Here is a 21764-nt window from a genome sequence, read left to right on the forward strand (position 1 = left end):
CACAGCAACATGTTAATAACTAATTTGTAATATTATTATTAATATTAATGCTAATACTATTACTAACAACGTTAAGTCAGATTTTGAAGTTTGAATTAATAAAAAAGAGCACGTTTAAATTACATAGACTTTCATAACCACAAAAGGTATGATAGATTAATATATAGTAAACACAAACTTACCTCTATTATTTGTTTCGAACTAGAACATAAATATATGATTACAGATTTTATTCAAAACCATCAACAAATATGTATTTATCAGTTACAGAGAGTTTTGATTTTCCACGACAGGGTAACCGGTGAAGTGGCAAAAGACCATTGGACGTCCACAAATATCGCTTGCGCTTGGGACTGACACGTGTACTTCTATTTACCATATAATATTTAACTAAGTGATGTAACACTTTCGAATATATTAATTGCAAGAGTATATAACCCCAAAATATATATTATATACAAAGCACATATGTTTATAATTTTCAATTTAAAAATCTGTGGTCCAGACAGTGTTTTCTTTAATAAATACAGACTACGTACAATAATTTAAAATGCCGTAATTCCCAAATATATATTCTATATGCAAATTTCAGAGGTAAAATTTAAAAAGCCAAAATTATAATACTCCTAATATTAGATTTTTGGTGTGAATTCCTGTGTTTTTTAAATAAACGGAATAAAAACCCTACCCTCTTGTTGCAAGTTAATTGAAGTGTGGTCCCCTGCTGGCAAAACGGTAAGCCGATGGATTTACAACGTTAAAATCAGGGGCTCGATTCCCCTCGGTAGACTCAACAGATAGCCCAATGTGGCTTTGCTATAAAAAAAAACATACATTGAAATGTAATTACTTGGCCCCCTCCTTTAAAGTATTGTTATCGGACTTTTCTACGTGAAATTTTCCAATTCATGATTATCAAAGCATTTATGCACGATCTTTCAGTACATCGAAGAAAGAAATTTCTGTACTGTCGCACCTATCGTCAAAACAAGAAGCAGGAAGAAAACAGCCACGGGTAGTAAAAACAGTTAGAGTTTGTGCAGGAATTGACATAAAAATACATGTGGTTCATTGAAATTTTCCGTGATGACGAGAAAACCCACTTGTAGAGAAAAATATATACGTAAAAAAGGCTGATATGGGTTGAGAAATGTTTTTATGTAGAGGAGCAAACAACGTTTCGACCTTCTTCGGTCATCGGAAATACCAGGAAATGATAACAACACGAGAGATAATTGAATTATTTTCAATTCCAGTATTGTTGTACAATGAGGTTACATACAGCATTAGACGATCTTTCATTTCCCACAGTGGCCCGGCATGGTCAGGTGGTTAAGATGTTCGACTCGTAATCTGAAGGTCACTGGCTCCAATCCCCGTCACACCAAACATGCTCGCTATTTCAGCCGTGAGGGTGTTATATTGTGAAGGTCAATCCTACTATTCGTTGGTAAAAGAGTAGCCCAAAATTTAGCGGTGGGTGGTGATGACTAGCTGCCTTTCCTTTACTTTTTCACTACTAAATTAAGGACGGCTAGCGGAGACAGCTCTCGTATAGCTTTGCACGAAATTAAAAAAAGCAAACAAACAATGTTTTCTCATAGTAAAGCAAAACTCGAAACATAATACAGTGATGCAATGAAGTTCAGGATCCAAAATGTAATACAATTCTGTATGGATGACAAAAATAAATTAAATAAAGTGATTGAATACCCTTTTCAGGAAGTAATATGTACCTCGTGCAAAAAATAAAATAAAACTATCATAAAACATTATTTGGCTGGCGCTAATTCAGATTACCTGCAATCAAACCAAATAAACGCCATGAAGTTATAGACTTCATAACTGAATAGAAAGGATAAGTGAATGAGGAAGATTGTGATTCTATTTGGACAACAAATGGGATATTACTTAAAGTTTCAGGTTTCAAAATTATGTTAAAATTTGTGTCCAACCAAGAACCAACAAGTTCGTTTTCAAGCCAAGTCATGGGACTGCAGTCAGATAATTAATACAAACATAAGTACAAGATCTTGAAATAATGTTCTGAGAATCTATGTTTAATGGAAATCAAAAACCAATTGAAAACTTTACAACATGGAAAAACAAAAATCTTAAAACATTTTTAAAGGGCAGAAATATGTAAAGCAACTAGAAAAGATCGAGACCTTAGACGAAAACTTTTAGCTACGAGCAAAGTAAAATTGTGACTAAAAAGATGGATGAAGAAAGAGACTCGTTTTATTTATTTAAGTCCAAAATTAATTTCAAAACTGCTTAGTGGACTCTCTACACTGTGTCTACAGCAGGTATTCGGACACCGAAGCTAAGTAATATGAGTTTGTAAACTTATCGCTGATTCAACGTGCGACAAAGAAAAGACCTCAAAACGACATAACACTAAATATTAAATAAGATGTCGGCTATATATTATGAACGGAAATATCATTTTGTTATTTAATAAAGAAGTAGCAGAAGATTTGTCTTCAGATTTGCTTTTGACACTGATCTAGAAAATAAAGAGGTTTTAAACCATGAATAATTGTAGATAATAGATTTTTGTTTTAGTACTCTAACAATAATCATGTCATATATTCTTGATTTTTTGTAACTTCTTCAAAGTCACAGCAATCATAGTACTCAACATTTGTATAGTGACCATCTCTCCCCCCTCCCAGTAACACAGCGGCATGTCTGCGGACTTACACTACTAGAAATCGAGTTTCGATATCCATGCTGAGAAAACAAAGCTAGCTCTTTGTGTAGCTTTGTGTTTAATAGTAAACAACAACTATAGAAACCATTTTAAGAACATCTTTTTCATTTGATGATAATGATCTTTACCATTTACCATTATTTTTTTCTATATTCATACTAGTTCCTGATAGTTTAGTGGTATATCTGAGAGTTTATAAAGCTAAAAGATAGGCACATCCCTTTTTGCTTAATAAGAAGCAAACAAAAATAAAAGATATAATAATGTCTTCTATACAAGTAAAAACGTTGTGTACGAATTGTAAAAAATGATAAATGAACAAGGTGTATGTGAAATGGGTTCAGTGTTGAAATACAAGTCAGCTAGAAGAAAGCTTTAAATTTTAAAATTATCATACGTCCGATTAACTGAGATGGGCGACCTTCAGCACAGACCAATGCTCACTCAACGACTAAATGTCATTAATAACGCGGTGGGTCTTCGCGACTCTATTATCCTCTTTTCTTTCCTAAAGTGAGCTAATTTTTATTTATTGTAATTAATTTCACAAATCGAGCCATGGGCATCCACAGGGAGGCAAGGGGGCACTTATCCCTCTGTAAAGTGAGATATATAGTTATCTCTTTATTCAATCAACATCTGTATATGAATTTTATATTCACTTCACAATTTAACTCTACTTTTTCCCCATGGAAAAACTTATGTTTGCGCCCTCGAACTGAATTGGCCATTTTCGCTTAATATCATAATAATATAACATAGAAACTACATGGAATTCAGTGTCAAACTTTGTTACTGCACTAGAACTTTAACTAACAAGCGATTTCTGACTCTACCAGTGAAAAGAAAATTCGAGTTGTTTGTTAAATGGGTGGGGTCGTTGCCAAACTCGGAAATCCAGAAAAGCTTAATTAAATTACAGGGATTGATAGGGCGTGACTTGACGAGCAATTTGCTAAAGTTGGAAGTGTTGAAGGCTGTATGGACAAAGTATTATACAGTACCAAAGTCTACCAACTTTTATTGGCAGTCATCAGCCAAACTAAGTCAAACACATCAATTTAAGAAGGTTGGCAACACCGTTTATTGCCCTCCTGTCGTTATCCTTATTTATATTTATCGTGAAGTTTTTAGTGACTTCATTTGAATCTCCTGGAAAATACCCGTTTGGTTCATAGATTTTCTTCTTCGCTTCAGTTATTTATTTGCACTGTCATCTTTATTAGAGATAAACTTTCCCGACATCTTTTACGGCTTACGTTTTCAGTTACGGATATCCTCAAGTGATCACATCCACAACTGATGCAGTGGTATAATTCCGAGCATTTTGTGACCTTGTACTTGTAGGTTCGCTTCAAAAATGATGCTTCTGGCATTTATTCTGAGTTCGGAACAACTCGTTTAAAATACACGCATATATACGTAATAGAGTGTTGAAAGCAAACATTGCTCCTACTGGCCTTACAAAAATCCGTAAGATCTTTTCTCTCTTGGTATTATCATACAGTGTCCGATACGTTTGACATTATTCTTAATAGTATGATAGTTGAAAGATTAAACCTGGATTATTATGATTATTGTATTACCAATCTGTATGTGATACCGTTAGATTCTTGTTCTTAAGCCCAAAACTAAATAATGGACTTCCTGTGATCTGTCCACAAGAAATATTGAAACCAGCTAAGATCAATTGGAACTGCAGAAGTGCAATCGATGTACATCTAAAATTCGGTTTGGGAAAACAGTTTTTATATAAATTACTTAAATAACATTGTTCTGCCTAAGGTCTTCAAAATTTGGTACACATGGAAGGCTGGATTACAAAAACTAAGATGAAAAAGTAGGAAAATAACATATTGAAAAACCTGGGATATTTATATAATATAATAATTTTATTCTGAAAATTTAGTTTTCTTTAACTACTAGATAGCTAGACCCCTTTAAATACATCATTGATATGACGACTCTGACAAATTAAGCCCGTTTGGCATATTTAGTTCTCCTAGTCATAATATTTCTTCTACACAGTATTTGTTCAATATATTTTGCCTTTGGTTAGCCCATACTACAGTACAAAAATATGTATTCGATATAACGTTATTTTTTATCTTTACTAATTGAAAATTTAATGTAGTTTCAGTCAGCGCATAACCCTCTTCATAACATATTTCTGTTGTAATTAAGTAACATATATAAATATCAGGTTTTAAGTTAGAGACGCACGGGGGAGGATGTTTCTTTCACTGTTCGAATTCTTACTGCAACAATCGAAAGAACTTTTATACCTTTTACGCCCGGAAAACAATAAATGTTTCTACTACCTGGTTGGTTATGAAAAAGTTTTGCTTTCTGTCAAAAAAGAAAATGCATCTAAAAAGTAACTAGTTTTTCAAAATGAATTTAACCAAATGACTAAACACATGTGTAAAAAGCGTCTGAATTTGCTCATAACCATCCTTCTTCGGGGTTATTTCAACAAAACAAGACTATAAAAAGCCAGTGTCGTCCTTCTTAACGTTTTCATCTATTAAAATTCTTCTTGTTTCCTGCAAAGCTAAGAAGACGAAAAAGATTTCCCTGTTATACATAGCGGTATTATGGCTAACTAGCATATTAAAAAAATCCCCTTAAAGCAGATATTTTTGAATTTTGGATATGTCAAAGAGCACAAATGTTTGTTTTAACAATAATAAACAGAGATGAGGACCAATGTTTTGAAGGAAAACCATATCTTTAAGATTCAATGACCGCATTATTTTACTGCTAATAGTTCAGCTGACTGAAAACGGTAAATTTGATGATATTAATATCCTTTTTTTTCTTTCTTTTACATAGTTGAAAGCATGACGTTATCATGACCAATGATTTTTAAGCCTTTATGCGACTGGTTAAGAAGATATTAATATAAACTTTAAGGGGCAACAAGGAACCTGATGGCACCGTGAAATTGTCCCATTCAATAAATAATGCTTATATTCACCCCTTATCAATCACGTATTTACTGTATCCACTATATCTGAAGGCAACATATTCAAAACAAATTTTATAAAAGTAAAGTCGAAGAATTTTGCTACTCCGCTGGAGTTTATATTTGTTCATTTATACTACCATCCTGATCATTAAATTAAAAAAAAAATATGATGTATTGATACTATCAATTCCCGTAATAATCTCGTATATCCCAATCATAGTTGCTCTACCTATTTTTTATTCAAAGACAAAATAATTTCAGATATAGAGCAATCTTTCCATTTGAGGTATCATCATAGTCGCTATCCTTCGAAACTTTTCCAACAATTCAGTACAATTTCTAAGGTAAGGAGCCTAAGACTGGACACAATACTCCAACTGTGGCCTAACCAATGACCTATACAATAATATTGCTGCCTCGTTAGAATTGTACTCCATATTTCTGCAGGTATAACCTAAAATTCTATTTGTTTTGCCACAAGCAATGTCACATAGCTTGAATGGTTTAAGAGACTGATCAACCAAAACACAAGATTATTTTATTCCATGACATTATTAAGGTTATTTCCATCAAAAAGGCTCGGCATGGCCAGGTGGTTAAGGCACTCGACTTGTAATCTGACGATCGTGGGTTCGAATCTCCGTCACACCAAATATGCTTGCCCTTTCAGCCGTGAGAGCGTTATAATATAACGGTCAATCCAACTGTTCGTTGGTAAAGGAGTGGCCAAAGAGTTGGCGGTGGGTGATGATGACTAGCTGCCTTCCCTCTAGTCTTACACTGCTAAAGCAGGGATGGCAAGCGCAGATAGCCTTCGTGAAGCCTTGCTCGAAATTCAAACCAAACTAATCCTATCAAAATTATACCCATAATTCAAATTGTGGTATTCTACATGTATTGCCCTCTATTTATTATAATTAAAAGCCACCTATCATTTGCCTGCATCCAACTTACTAGATATTATTTTTAAAGTGACAACAACATCGTCTTTACAACTAGTAATACCCGAGACCGTAAAATAAAATTCATATGCAATAATTTTATTGACCATTATTTTATTTATGTCATTGATATAAATAACAAAAATTAACATTTCCAACACTTAGCTTTGAAGTTCCCCGTTTGTGAATTTAATCTTTTAACAAGCTTTTTCAAAGGTTTTCTGAAAATATAGTTATAGTAAATACACATTTTTTGCACTTATCAATACAAACAATGACCTCTTCAAAAGTATTAGGAGATTTTTGTCTAATTAAAAACTTGTTGACAATGAAAAAAAAAACATTAAATTTGTTAAATGACTTTGCAATGTATCTTTTGTATGATGTTAAAAAATTCCCACCACTGATATAAGACTATTATTATTGGACAGTTTTTATCACTTCCCAGAAGCATTTGCCATCTTCTCATCCTTTAGTACCTTACCTTCCCAAGGACTCACTAAAAGCATTAGCAAGTGGTTCACATATCTAATCTTTAACCTCCTTCAAAACACACGGATAATTTTTTTTTAATTCCGCGCAAAGCTACACGAGAGTTATCTGTGCTAGCCATCCCTAATTTAGCAGTGTAAGATTAGAGGGAAAGCAACTAGTCATCATCACTCACCGCCAGCTCTTGGGCTACTATTTTACCAACAAATAGTGAGATTGACTGTCACATTATAACGCTCCCATGGCCGAAAGAACGAGCATGTTTGGTGCGACTAGGATTCGAACCCCTCGACCCTCAGATTACGAGTCGAACGCCTTAACCCACCTGCCCATTCCGGGCCATATCTTTACTTAATAATGAAAAACGTAGTCTTGGCTTTTCTTTTTATATGGATGCTTGGGACATTAAGAATGAATGAAATGATAATTTCAGTCATAATCAATATATATTTATTACTTTATAAATTTAAGAGATACTTGTTGTTATTTTATTACCTTTTTACGCTCATAATGTGAGCTATAAATGACTACTGAGATGATTTTTTGCTTTGTTTGTGAAGTTGTTGCCGTCCTCATTTGGGATCTTCTTTTAAATAAGTTCTTTAAAATGTTGAAAAAGAGAGTGAAATTTGATGTGCCATTGGTTGCAGCTGTGCAAGAAGGAATTTGTCCTGATTATTTATGATTGGCTGGACTTTAAAGAATTGTTTCTGCTTAAGTAAGAGTTTCCTAAGTTTCATTCTCATTGTTAAAAAAGAGAGAATTTGTCCTACTATAACTAACAGCCACTGACTATTTGTAAAACATTTGTAAGATTTGAATCAATATTTGACCTCCTATCATTTTATAATTTACCGAGTTGTTGTTTATGTAAAGCCTAGTAATGGGAATACTGGTGTTTCTTAAATAAAATTTTGTTTGTAAAAAATTCGCGTTTCTCCAGAACGACAAGCATTATTCACGTGTCAGGTTATTCCCATTCCATTACATGTGAGGCTGTAACCTCTAGATGCCATCCGAATAGTGCTATTGATGACCTTACACAACATGAAGTATTGTAGCAGTATTATCTCTCTAGAGCAGAACAGGTATTACTTACTAGAATGATTGACTGACTGTTTAGAATTAAGTACAAAGCCATACAATGGGCTAACTCTGCTCTGCCAATCACGGGTATCTAAACCCGGTTTCCAGCGGTGTGAGTCAATAGACATGCCGCTGTGCCATTGGGGAGCACGTACCAAAGAACAACAAAAGAACATATCCTACTAGAAAGAAATCGACTTGATGACTTTTTCGACAAAGTGTTTTGTGAAGCCTGCAAATATAAAGAATAAATTTTGAATAAATGTTATAACATTACAAGAAGATAGAAACTTATTTCATATTCATATACTAAGTCAGGTGCTGCGTCTGAGACTCTCATTTCGCTCAATTTCTGGTGGAATGTGGACAAGCTTTACGAATTTAACAAAAGTTAAGTTTCTTAACCGTGCACCTATTTATGGTAATTTTTCCCGAAAAATATTGCTGCTTACACTAAAACTAGCGAGTGGCTCAGCGGTAGGTTTGTTTGTTTATAATTAAGCAACACAATAGGCTATCTTTGCTCGGTTCACCAAAGGTATCGAAACCCGGATTCTAGCATTGTGCTTTTGCAGACTTACGCTGTGCCACTGGGGGCTCAGCGGTAAGTCTGATGACTTAAAATGACAAAAAAAAAAAGAGATTCCAATGCCCATAATTCGTATAGCTCAAATAAATCGTTTTGTAGCTTTGTACTTAACAACCAATAAGAAAAAAAAATGCACTAAAATAAACAAATAAGTGAAAATATATTATAGCATATGTTTGGTAGCAAACCTCTGTTCTAACTAACCAGAAATATAAAATATTAGATTTAAAATAATAAAACAAAGTCACATAATCTATGAAATTGTGTTTCAATATTAACAAAATGTAAGTAAATGTAAGTTTCAAGTAGTATCACTGTTTTCTTTGGGTAAGTTGTATTATGATGACTACCATTTATAATGGGAAAATGATACGTTTTTATCATGTATACTGATAAACATCAAAATATTTATAAGTATTGATATACTAGTGTAAACGACTCTAAAATAATAGTTTACGTTTAGTAAAAATTAATTTAGTCATAGTTACATTAAGAATAAAAATGTTTTGGAAGTTTACGATGATACAAAAAAATATATTTTATTATTTATTTTAAATTGTCCCCTTTCTAATAATACAGAGTCATCTTGTGGAAATATATATAAATTCTGGGTAGCGTTAGTAAGCGCTCGGATGTAAGCTGAACAAAATAACGAGTATCATTGGTCTATTTTAGCGTCCGAGGCTGTACGAAGATGACGTAGGGGTCAATGTCTGTATATGCAGCTATCGTCATTTTAACTAGTTAAGGTTAATCGCACGTAGACTGGAAGTTGGAGAGGAAGTTAGGGATAGCCATATTATAATTTTGATTTTCTTATTAAACACGCTTTTTCTGATATCTTTTGACCAGGCAGTAATTTTATGTGTTTTGATTTTCAATAAAACACAAAGCAAACTTGTCCAGAAGATCTCGTACATGGAAATTTGGATCATATGTATCACTGAGCGTGCCTCTCGATATCATTATCAAGACCTTGTTTAACTTTAGGCTTAGCTGCGTTAGTGAAATCTTCGGTATTAAGCATTTCTTAATTCTGCTTTTCTAGGCTGTGATTCTAGAATGTGATGTTCGAACTATTGCCTGTTAAGTGTAAAAGAAAGAAAAAAATATTTAATAATGAGTGGTAGACCAAGAACCACTTCTTTTGCAGAAGGTAATAAACATCAGCAACAACAACAGCCAAATTTTTCAGGAGTTAAAATAAGTAGTAAGTATACTTGGTAGTTGTTGTACTGTTATTGGTACTTTTCTTGCTGTTAGTTTATAAACAGTATTATAAGTTACATTAGTGTCAGATTTTCATCATTTTCGTTTTTGCGCATGAAATTGGTTATTTACTCACCTGCCTTGTAATGTGGTAGGAGTAGTAAATCAGTTTGGCTGTTCGTCAGCACTCGTGTAACTCTTAAGTTTTGAATAGATATCTATGTGATTTCAACACTGGCCAGGTTAAGTTAGTTGGTCAAACAATTCAAGTTGTAAAATGGGATTAATCTAAGATAAATAACCCCTTTGTTCAGTTTTGTTCGATTTTTTTTATAAGTTGTAAAGGTAATATATATACATACATATTTTCTTCTATTAACAAGGTTTACTATTCACATGAAAGTCACAGTAGAACAGAATAACTATTAGAAGTTAGTAAGATAACATTTATACTCAAAATTCAAGAATTTATTCTGCATATATCTGGTCTGGTAATTGATATTCAACTGTTAAGTGAGTGACGAAACACTCATATTTGATATTGCTGGATAAATACTTGTACATTACCATAAAAATTACCTTACCCATTTTGAACTTAGAGAATTTAATATTTAGAGTTTACTTTTAAACTCATCACCTGAGAAAAATCTGGCATGATTATAGGCAAGCACATTTGATAGAAATTATGTTCTACAGCATTTAAGTAGCATCTGAGAACATCATAGGGTATGTTGGTCACTGAGTTGTCTCATACACTTATATAAAAGATTGTGTGTGTGTGTGTGCCACATATATATATATATATATACCAAATTGGTTAAAAATACTAATATGGCAATAAAAGAGTTAAAAAGCACTAAATGTATCACATGTAATTACTTGTCAGACAGTTACTTTTTTTTTTTTTTTCTTTGGCATTCTATTAATATGGTGCAAAGTCAGTTTTTCATTTTATTGTTAGGGATTTATGTATATCACTGTATAAAAGATAATCTAATTTAACATAAGACTGTTTGTGCTTTTATATTTGTTTTCTGCTAATTTATATCTTGATTCACCATGAAGTTGATGTTTTATTAAACTGAAAGTAGAGCCAGTTTATTACAGGAGTGCTTGTTCAGGTTAGTTTTTAATGATAGAAATTGTTTTGGTACACAGTTGAAACAAAAGTTGTGATTCACTGGTAAGCATTCTGGACTGTGAATGTTCAGGGCTGTTGTTTACATTGTGCTTTCTAAAATAATAGTGTTCCACAATTTGGGTATATGAATGTATTATTAAGGTGAGATTGAAAACCATTATTCAGTCAGACTGGAGTAACTTAAAATTTGGTAGTGGTCACTGTTCACAATCTTCTTTCCCTCTAGTCTATTATTAAAGGCTGGCACTTGAATAAGTTTGCTTTAATACCCCAAAACAATCAACCAAACTAATCAGTATGTCTGTGTATGTTTTTTGTTTATTATTCAAACATTTATCAGTTTTCTTTTCCTTAAACTCCTTTAACACATTCTCTGCTGATGATATGTTGATGTATCAGTTGCTTTTATTAGTCAGGTGCTACTGTTGTGTTAACATGCTGATTAGCAGAGGGGATATGACGTGAGAATACAGGTAAACAGTGTCTTAGCATAGTACAGTGATTGTGTGTGTTCTGCCATATTGTGAATGACAGAAAAATAGTTTTCACTTAAGTTTCAAGTCACTTGACCTGAGACTTCTGCATTGGTTTGTTTTGGTTACCTTGAAGCTACAAGATGGCAGAGTTGTGCAAAGAGGAGGATCAGACAGTGACAATGTGAACTGCATGAAAACGTTTAGTTTTATTGATTCATAGTTATTTTGGAGAGGAAGGAGTAGATAAGAATAAGGGTTCTGAGCCTGATAATAAAACAGGCCTGGATTGTACAGAGCAGATAAAATTTCAAGCCGATTTATCTGTAGCTGACACTGGTAGTGTGATTGGAATACCAGCATTAGTTGATGAATGGCAAACTATCCAGACTACATATGCTAGACCAACTGATATTTATTTCACTGCACAGCATTAAATAGTTGTTGGTTTGCTGTCAAAAGCTATTCAGGTTGAAATTTTGAAACTTGTGAAAGATGTGATTATGAGTTGCTTAACAGTTCTTGGAATTTAACTACCTAAAAGCAGAATGCATTGTTGATCTGCAGCTGATGTATTCTTAGCATCCATTTTATCATGGGCACTGAAAAAAAAATTTAAAACCAGTTGATCCAATGCTGGCAACTATGCTTATCAATACTGTTATATCATGTAATTTCTAACTATTGTAAAAGTTTTGACATTTTAGCAACAAAGAATGTGGTCTAGCACATGTATTGAATTTGTTGTAGCAGAAAATGTGTTAAATTACTTTATTTACCACATTTCAAAAACAACTTTTTCCAAAGGCCAACCACCCTTTAAAAAAAATAAAACTAAGTGAAGAAGACCCCTACCTGTGGTAATATCATAAGTCCTTTAACATTTACTCAAAATTTACAATAAAATATTTAAAAACAATAAGAGACCTATTGATCTCCCCAAGCTGCATCATCCACTGAACTGTTAAAAAAAAAACAATTTCAAATCTAGCCCTTATTCAGATATTTATCAAGTCTTCCCTCAAACCCCTAATGGTAAGTTTCAAGTGATTGTTAGACCATAGGATTGCTTTAAGTTTAACTGCTAAACTTGTTCCACTTTTATTGGTTGATGGTAAAGAATTTTGGAAAACATTTGAGATTTTGCAATGTTATTTTAACTCTGTAATTACAAAAAAACATTGGCAGGAGGATCACTTACCTATTGAATCTACTTTTCTAAACTATGTATGCTTCAAATTGCTTTGGTTTCCAATATCTTGTTGGTTACAGAGCCTTGAATAATGTATGAATTACACAGAAATATTCACAGCAATTTCATCTGTATTTTGATTAATCCCATTAACTTTTACTGGAACTTTTTGTTTCTTACAAAGATAATGAGTGGCTTCATAACTTTTTCACTCTTGAGTATTGTAACAGGCAAAAACATTTGATTACTCAGTATAGTGTAATATGTGAACCATGCTTGTATTAAATGGTGTAAACACAAGTGTATAATTTAAGGAATAACTTTTTCTTCAGCAAATTCTCAAGCTTTGAAGTAATTCTTTTAAAGGTTTTAATCACAGTATGATGAAGATAAGCAGGGAGATAACTAAGTTTGTTTGCAGTTATAAAACTAACAATTGATCATGTGATATAGTTAAAAAGAATTTAAGGGTATTTATTGCATTGGTGATAAATGAAAATGTACTGCAATTAACATTCATTAGTTACATAAATGAACATTCAGCCCATGTGGGTTACTGTATTACTATCAAAGCAAAAAAATGCAAATGACATTCAGATATGTAAGTAGTAATAATAAATATGCACTTCTCTTTCTAACAAGTACTTAAAATAATTCAAGCTGAGCATACACATTACATTTTCAAACTAAGCCCTGCATTTAAACTCAAACAGAAAATTAATTTGGTCGCAGAGCTAGTTTGCATGTAGACTTAAAGCTTAAATTTGTTACTGCTAATATTTAATAATGTAAAAAAAAAATAGTCAGCCAGTTGAAGAAATCCACTTTATACAAAAAGTTTTAACACCTGAAGTTAAATGTTCTTTTTACATCCAATTTTACTTTTAAAATTTTGGAAGCTCAAACATGTGCAAACTATTCCAGAATTTTTTAACTAACCAAAAGTTAAATGGGTTAGCATTCACACTTTAATAGTTAAACCAGTTACTCCTAATATTTCATATTTAAACTTGTATATTTCAATACCCAAACAAATTCCAATTTCTTAAGAACTCAACCATGTATCTTAGTTATTAGGTGCTACAAAGAGAAGTTAACTTAGCCTTTTCTCATTGCCTAAATTATTTGAATCAGATATTTTAATAAACTTATATTTTTGGAACAGATTATTAGCACATGGACTAGGAAACTAGTTTGAATTTTTTTCATTTAGCCAGTATATATGGCATTGTATGTTTTATTTTAATGGCTTTGCATTTTTTCCAGTGTGGTATGTAATAAGAGGAACAAAACTTCACACATTGTCTCAAGTAAGACCTCATTAATTTTGCACAAAAGTACAATAATCTCTTAAATCAAAGTTATTTATAAATAGAATCAGTTTATTTTGCTTTTACCACAACTAAATATTCAGTTGTGGGATTATGAGATTTCTCAATAATTTTTTTTTTTTCCACAAAACAAGTACTCTTGTACAAAAGAAAGCAAGTCTTCTTGTTTCTGTAAACCAATTGCATAACTTTACAGTTGCCAGTATTAAAATAAACTTTCTTCACTTTGACATATTCAGCAAGTTAACAAAAGGCACATTTTCTTGTGTTTTCAAGCCTCAAGTAAGTTTATCTTTTTTAGTAAGTAAAAAAAAATCATTTGTGGTATTACATGTGTACTTCTGAATTAAAAATTTTAAAATGACACCAGTTTAATGTGTTATTGAATTAATTCATGAAATGAATTGTTATTCATGGTAAATCGTCTGTATCTGATATTGTATGCATATATTATAAGCTATGAAAGTTTTCAAGTTTCTACTTTACAACTGAAATACATTGCAAATCACGTCCATGTTTGTTTTTGACTGGGATGCTTTATAAATATATTTTCATAATATTTAAATGTAAACAAATTAGTCTTGTAATTGTATTTAGTTTCACAAAAATGAAAGATCAGGAAATTTTTCTCAAAGTAAATTCTTTATTTGGCAGTTACGTAATAAATGTTACTTATGAAGTCTGTTGAGAGTATTCTCAGTTTTACAACAGTTAGTCTTGATGAATATGGGAACTGTAAATATGTATGTTAAAGCCAATGTATAAATTTTAAATTGAAAGTTCATATTAAAATCTAAATGTGAAAATACTTCAGTGAAGAATTGTCTACTTTTCATGCATAAATATATACATGGAAACTAACAAATCTAATTATTAACTTTTGTAATTTGCATTAAACAATCAAAATGATGAAATGTAAATGCGTTCTAGAACAAAAAGAATATCAAATTCATTCTTGAAGTAATCTAAATTCCAAAATTGCTTTTATTAACTTTGGATAAGTGATAAATTTATTCCTAAGTCAGGAAAGTGTTTTTAAAAATACTGATATCCTTATCTTTCTTCAAAAATCTTTTTTGTGGCACCTCTTAATTGTATAATAAAATTGTTTGAAGAAAACATTCATGTAAAAGCCATACATCTAATTATACTGAGTTATGAATTTTTGTTATAGTCATTAAAACTTGTAATTTCATATAAGAAAAAAATGTGCAGAGGCCAATTTATAATTCAGTTTGCTACTCTCTTTGCAGTAGACTGTAATTTTACCAGATTGATTCTTCAGTATTGCTTAGGAGAGCAAGCTAAAAGGATAATTAGGCCTTCTTGTAGTAGTGGAATGTAAACAATTTATTGGGTTTGATATAAAGGCCTTTACATCAAGTTTTACAAGTCACTATATGGCTCATCAGTAAGTTCATGGTGATAATGATCTCTTATGGTTTGTTTTATTACAGATACTGGGTTTTGTTTTTTCAAACTGGTGAATACATGGTAATGTAGTGGCAAATAGTGTGTACACAGTTTTTTGTTTGTAATACATTTTTATGTGAAAACATGCATATCTATTGGTTTGAGGAATAATTCGCGAGCGTTTTTTCAAGTTAAAAAAATATATTCATAAATGAAACGCTTTCACAAAATATTTCACGTCATTTGGTAGATAATTTTTTGCTCTAATAGATGGTGTGTTTGATTTTCATATGTCTTTAATTTTTGCTTTCATTTTCAGCTCATTAAATGGAATGTCAAGTGGACAAAATCGAGCATTTTTGACACCATCTGCTTTTCACGTTTAATTTCTTGCAATTTCGTTTAAAACAATGCATACTATATACCTAGGTATTACATGAAATAAAGTATCATAATAAATGTTTTGGGTGTAATGTGTTCATGCATTTAAGTATTGTATAGTCTTGCATGTAATGCTTGAATGAAATTATTGAAAAACGCTTCACGAATTATTCCTCAACCTAATATGTGATTATATATTTTATATGGAGCTCTGGTATACTAAGTAGTGAAGATGACATTATTACAGTAATCTTGTTAGGTAAACACTAGCTGAAAATATGAGACCCAATTCAGTGCCAGCTGCATAGATTATATGCTATCACAACAAATGGCCATGTTAGTAGCACATAATCTCATTTTTTTAACTTGTATGAGTGGGGACATTAAACTTTATCAGGCTATAAACTATACACAACCAAGTTAAAAATAATACACAAGGTAATGAAAAGTATTAAGTTTATGAGCTGTGTTATGAGTTTGTATGAATTACAGCTTACAAGATAACTTGTGTTTTTATATTTATGGATTTATAACAAATATTAGGATAACATTTAATAAAAAGAAGTGTAATTAACCTACATATAGAATGTGAATGTAATGATTTTCTGGCAAGGATTGAAAAAAGTGAAGTATAATGATGGGATTAGCTAATTAAAATAAAAATGTAATTTCAAATCATCATACAGTTTTTGGAGTTGTGGAGAAGAACATCATTGAATTATTACAAATCAAATTAAAAATAGAAGGATTAGACAATGACAATGCAGAATGTATGAAAACATTTAGTTTTATTTTAATTTAAATTGATCATTTATAATTTTTTGAAGAAATTTCAGTACAAAGAATCAAATTTACTTTTTCAACCACAAAATTAAAACTTTTCTCAATAATAAAACATTACCTATTTCCAGCACATTTTAAAGTTTTAATTAATACTTAAATGTAATTGTTTTTCTCAAACAGTTGTTACCTATCACACTTTAGCTTTATCTAGATTAAAGGTTCTATTTGCTTGTCTGAACACAAGTATGAATTCTTCTTTGATTGCTCCAGTCTTTATACCACACTATGTTGATCCTAGTGATTTTAATCTTGTCTTTCTCAACCTACATCAATGTGACCTCTTTACCTGGTTTATATAAATTCTTGTTATTCTTCCTTATTCACTGTTTTCTAATGAAACTACAAAGATGATTTGATGTGTTTTCCAGTTTCTCTTCAGTGCTGTTATTATGTTTTAAATTATTGTATACCAATTTTTGTGGCACTTTAGTTTGTTTACTTTCTTGAATTATGATAAGAGTTTTGGATGCATATTTTTAAATATGAATGATGCCCCTCCTCTACCACCTCATGAGTGTAACATTACTTGGATGTTGGAGGACATAGTTTCCTGTATGCAGAAAGGTAGTCTAACAGTCTGAGGCTGTGTTTTATTGGAGGTCAAGAGTGAACTAATTAGAATATAGTTTCAACTTTTTTTATCACCTTTTGTTCAGATAGCTACTCTTGAACCTTGGATGAACATTCCACCTCCTACACTCATTTTACAACTAGAACACCACATTTATAATGTTTTCTGTATTTCTTCTGTGGATATGCATCACCACTTTCTTTATTGAGAAACTAGTTCATCCGCTTACCTGGTTATGCCATCAGTAAATTATGCAAATTAGTACTGTTTATGGTTCAAGTCTTTGTTCAGTGATGTGTTTTGAACCTTTAAAAGGTCAAAAATGTACTCTTCATTACAACTCTTAAAAGCATCTGATGCTGTTGGAGAAAAGTTCCCAACTAGTGATCTTGAATGATGTATATTTTGTTATTTTGTAGTTAAACTTTTACACCAGTGTACAGAAGATAACAAATTCTGTATTAGTAGAATTGCCAGAATTTGTCTTGCAGTGTTATAGCCATTGATGGAGAGCTGTGTATATAAGCATTGGCAAGTTACATCATGGCTCCTTGTCTGGCATCTGCAAGATTTTTTCAATGAGGCATCATAATATAGTGTTGTTCCAAGGTTATAGTGTTTAAAGGACTTGTGTCTCATCCTATCAGTATTAGTCCCCCACTGGAACAGCAGTAAGTCTTTGTATTTACAATGCTAAAATCAGAAGTTTGCTTCCCTTAGTTGACACAATAGGTAGCCTAATGTGGTTTTGCCATAAGAAAAACACATTTAATCAAGTTTTGGTGGCACAGAGAAAACAGGGGCATAATTTTTCATAAAAAAATATTACAAAATATGAACAATTATGTTGATGGAATATAATTCTATGAACACTGTTTTGCTAGTTACTTCTACATTAAACAAATTATATTTACAATTTTCAACATCTTTTATTTTTCCAAAACAAGATGTTAAGTAATTTGTGTAGATGTGGTACGTTAAACACAAATTGCGTGTTTGATCTTGAATGTGAATGAGCGATACACTAGTGCATTAACCATACTTTTTTGTGTATTTTATTACTTATCAGTAAAGCACATCTCTATAAATGCTTTTATGTATAAACTTGCAAAAAATAATTCATGAGCAACTCAAAGAAATGTAAGAATAATGGTGCACCTAGCCAAGATCAATGTGGCTAGTACCTTATTATTCACTGTTGGGAGGCTTTCCAATGTCATACAGATATTTCTCCTCATTTGGGATTTGTTAGAATTCCATATTAGTGATTCTTTGATTGATCAAAAGTAAAGTGAAAGTAGTTATGTTTTTACTTAAAATGTGTCAAAGAACTCATCCAGTAAAATGTATGCCTAGTAATGGAAATTTGCATTTGACCATTTTTAAGGGGATTCATGCTTAAAAAGTGTGCAACTCCAGCAGTTCTGGGTCCTCTTCACAAAACTGAATGTATAAAAATATTTTCTTTTAAACTTCCCCAACAATTAACAAAGTAATACTTTCAGTGAGGATTATATTTATAGTTAAACTAAAATAGTTTAGTACTTCTGAGCTACACAACTGTATACATTACATTAACAGTTATTTACATCATTAAATATGTATCTATTTGTTATTACCAAAAAAAAGTGTTAAGTATTAAGTAAATAGCATACATGTTTGATAACTTTCTATTATTTTTCAAAAAAGGTTTCTAGCAGGAAACAAAGTTGTATGATCAGGTTCCCCTAAGTCTCATAGACCTCTAAAATTCACAAAATTAAATTTGTATTCATAACAAAAACACTGGCAAAATAAAGTGTAACAGCTAACTTCTGTTACCTATGTGATGTTATAAGCATAAGCTATTCTTTATGTATTTATAAGTTGTCAGTTTTAACATTTTTTAAGAAATAGTTAGAGGAACAATAAAGAATCAACAACATAGCTAAAACAAATATTCATGAAACTTATTTGTCATAACAGTATCTGTAAAATGTTGTTTTTTTGTACTTTTATATCCTTTGTAAATTGTGTAATTAACTCTTGGTATTTGTTCAGAAATGTGTGATGTGATGTTACATAGCTGTTTTTTGGTGTTTTAAGAATGTCTTGTTTTGTCGTTTAATAATTTATTTTGCACTATTTGTAAGTGATTAGATAATTTTCTAAATTGGTTTGTTTTGACTTGTGCATAATTCATATAATTGATAAACTTGGGTTTCACAATTAAATATTTTATAAAATGCAGGTACTCTAGAGTGGGAGTATACATGTGGTGCATGCATGTTGATGTTATTGCCAATTAATTTGGGTTTGAAGTGTAAGAAGATGTTCTTACTCATCATAATACCATCCAAAAATAACAATCTGCATTTGTTTTCTGTGTATTGTTTTTTCTGTTGATAACAGAGCCACTTTTAACCCCCTTTAACCAGGCCAGCTGAATGCAGCAGGTCCCATGGTGTTGTGAGAGACACAACTCAACTAGCGAGAAAGCAGCACAAACCTACAGCAGTCACGGTAGATACTATCTGCAGTCATGGATACCACAGAACGTTCCCCTTCAGCTCACAGTAAGCACTAACTGTTAGGGAATAAAGCTGTTCCATTTGATGGCTGTAGAGTGGTGTCTGTGCTGTAGTCAAACCTTGGGTGTTCCCAGTAATTTGTTACAACTTACATTATCTTGTTGAGTTGCAGTATCATAGATTTTAATGTAGTCAAAAAATAAATTTTCTTTATACTTTGTAATGTAACATGTAATCACCAAATGTTTTTAGTATTCACCAGAGGAATCTCCTGTAAAAATAAAATGGTGTAAACAATCTTCTACATGAATTACATCCTTGGAATTTTCAATATTTTACCATCTAACTGAGATTTAACTTAATCGGAACATTAGAAAGTAATTAATATAAATATTTTGGTAAAATGTTCTATGAGAGATTTGTGATATTGTGTAATTTGTCAGATAAGAAAAATTTAATGAAAAAGGAAAAAGAAAGAAAATATACTAAACATACCAGTGTCACTTGGTGCAGTAAGCCAAGCTTTTAAGTGGATTTTTATCATAAAGTTTTAGATTTCTATAACATTGGTATTTTCTTATATTTTACTTTTTGTGTATTTAGGAAACCAAAAGTATACTTCAGATTATAATATCCTATCTGTAGTCATGGATACCATAGATCACTCCCTTTTAGCTCACAGTAAGCCCTAACTTTAGGAAATGTAGCTGTTCTGTTTGAAGGCTGTAGACTAGTATGTGTTCTGTAATCAAACTGGGTGTTCTCAATAATGTTTAAGTTTACATCATGTAGACTTTATAGTGGCATAGGTTTTAATTAATGTAGTCAAAAATTTCTTCTATGTATACATTGTAACAAAACATTAAATTACATCTTTTTAAAAATTTATTTTTTGTAGTGTTCATAACATTGAGAAAGCTATTGTAGAGTGAATTAAAATTGTGTAAAAGTATTCTTTGTTAAACACACAGATTGTTTGATTAACATAGTTACTATTGTGATTGATCATTTTCTCCTACTTTACTGGTGCCTAGTTTTAGATCCTGCTTCTTTGGTAGTAAATGACCATCAATTAACCAAACTAGATAATTATTCAACACTTAGTAAATCTTATATTTCTGTGATTAAGAAACTGAACTAAATTAATGCATGGTTTTATATTTGTAAAATGGCACAATTTTGACCATTAAGAAAACGAAAATAGTTTAGATTATGTGAACATTGAATCAAAAAATTTAAATAAACTATTTCTGTTCATCATTAATACATTTGGCAAAGGAGATTTTCTAACAGATCCTTTGAACTGTTATAGATTCACAAAATAAATGAGTTATGAACCTTCCACCATCACACTCTTATCAACTCTATCTGAATTTATTGCTTTATGATAAAACCTACTTTTTACAGTAGATCAAAAAAACAAACACCAAGAAACACAATGATTTCCAGTAGTTGACTGCTCTTAAGGAGTAAAAAGAGAAAATTAGTGTGGAATAATAAATGTGGAAAAAGAAATATGCATCATGAAAGCTGGAAACATCTCTTGAAGTGACCTCAATATTTATGCTGCCTAATGCACTGTTAATCATTTGTGATTGGTGAAGTTTTCCAGCCACCTTGCCAAACACTTCCTGTTCATGTGATCTTTACCTCTTCTGTTATTCCTGAAAAAGTCATGCATTTGCAAACACTCAAGTTTCTGGGTCTTTTGGAATTTATTTCAATTTTTGGTGGTAATTCTTTCATTGACTTTTTGTTCAGCAATTATATGATGATATTTTTAGAACAAACTGTCTCTATGGTTCATTGCAGTTTGCTGAAATCATGATCAGAATGTGCTTTCATGGATACCACTGTTAGGAACTGCTATATTACAGTGCTGCTAATGATAGGAGCTTTTGGTAC

General features: G+C 31.5%; 1 protein-coding gene across 2 annotated transcripts in view; it reads left to right on the forward strand.

Annotated features, from left to right (window-relative positions):
• The first annotated feature begins 9414 nt into the window (after positions 1-9414).
• The window catches only part of LOC143240578 (glycogen synthase kinase-3 beta-like), a 61412-nt gene continuing 49062 nt past the window's right edge, over positions 9415-21764 (forward strand). The window contains exons 1-2 of one of the 2 annotated variants that reach the window (XM_076483242.1): positions 9415-10005; positions 19767-19904. In XM_076483242.1, the coding sequence (XP_076339357.1) occupies positions 19871-19904 (34 nt within the window). In that variant the 5' untranslated portion in view covers positions 9415-10005; positions 19767-19870. The remainder of the gene's footprint in view (positions 10006-19766; positions 19905-21764) is intronic. The other variant, XM_076483241.1, reaches the window with a different exon arrangement.

The sequence above is a fragment of the Tachypleus tridentatus genome, chromosome 13, assembly GCF_004210375.1.
Source record: "Tachypleus tridentatus isolate NWPU-2018 chromosome 13, ASM421037v1, whole genome shotgun sequence".
In the NCBI taxonomy this organism is placed as follows: domain Eukaryota; kingdom Metazoa; phylum Arthropoda; class Merostomata; order Xiphosura; family Limulidae; genus Tachypleus; species Tachypleus tridentatus.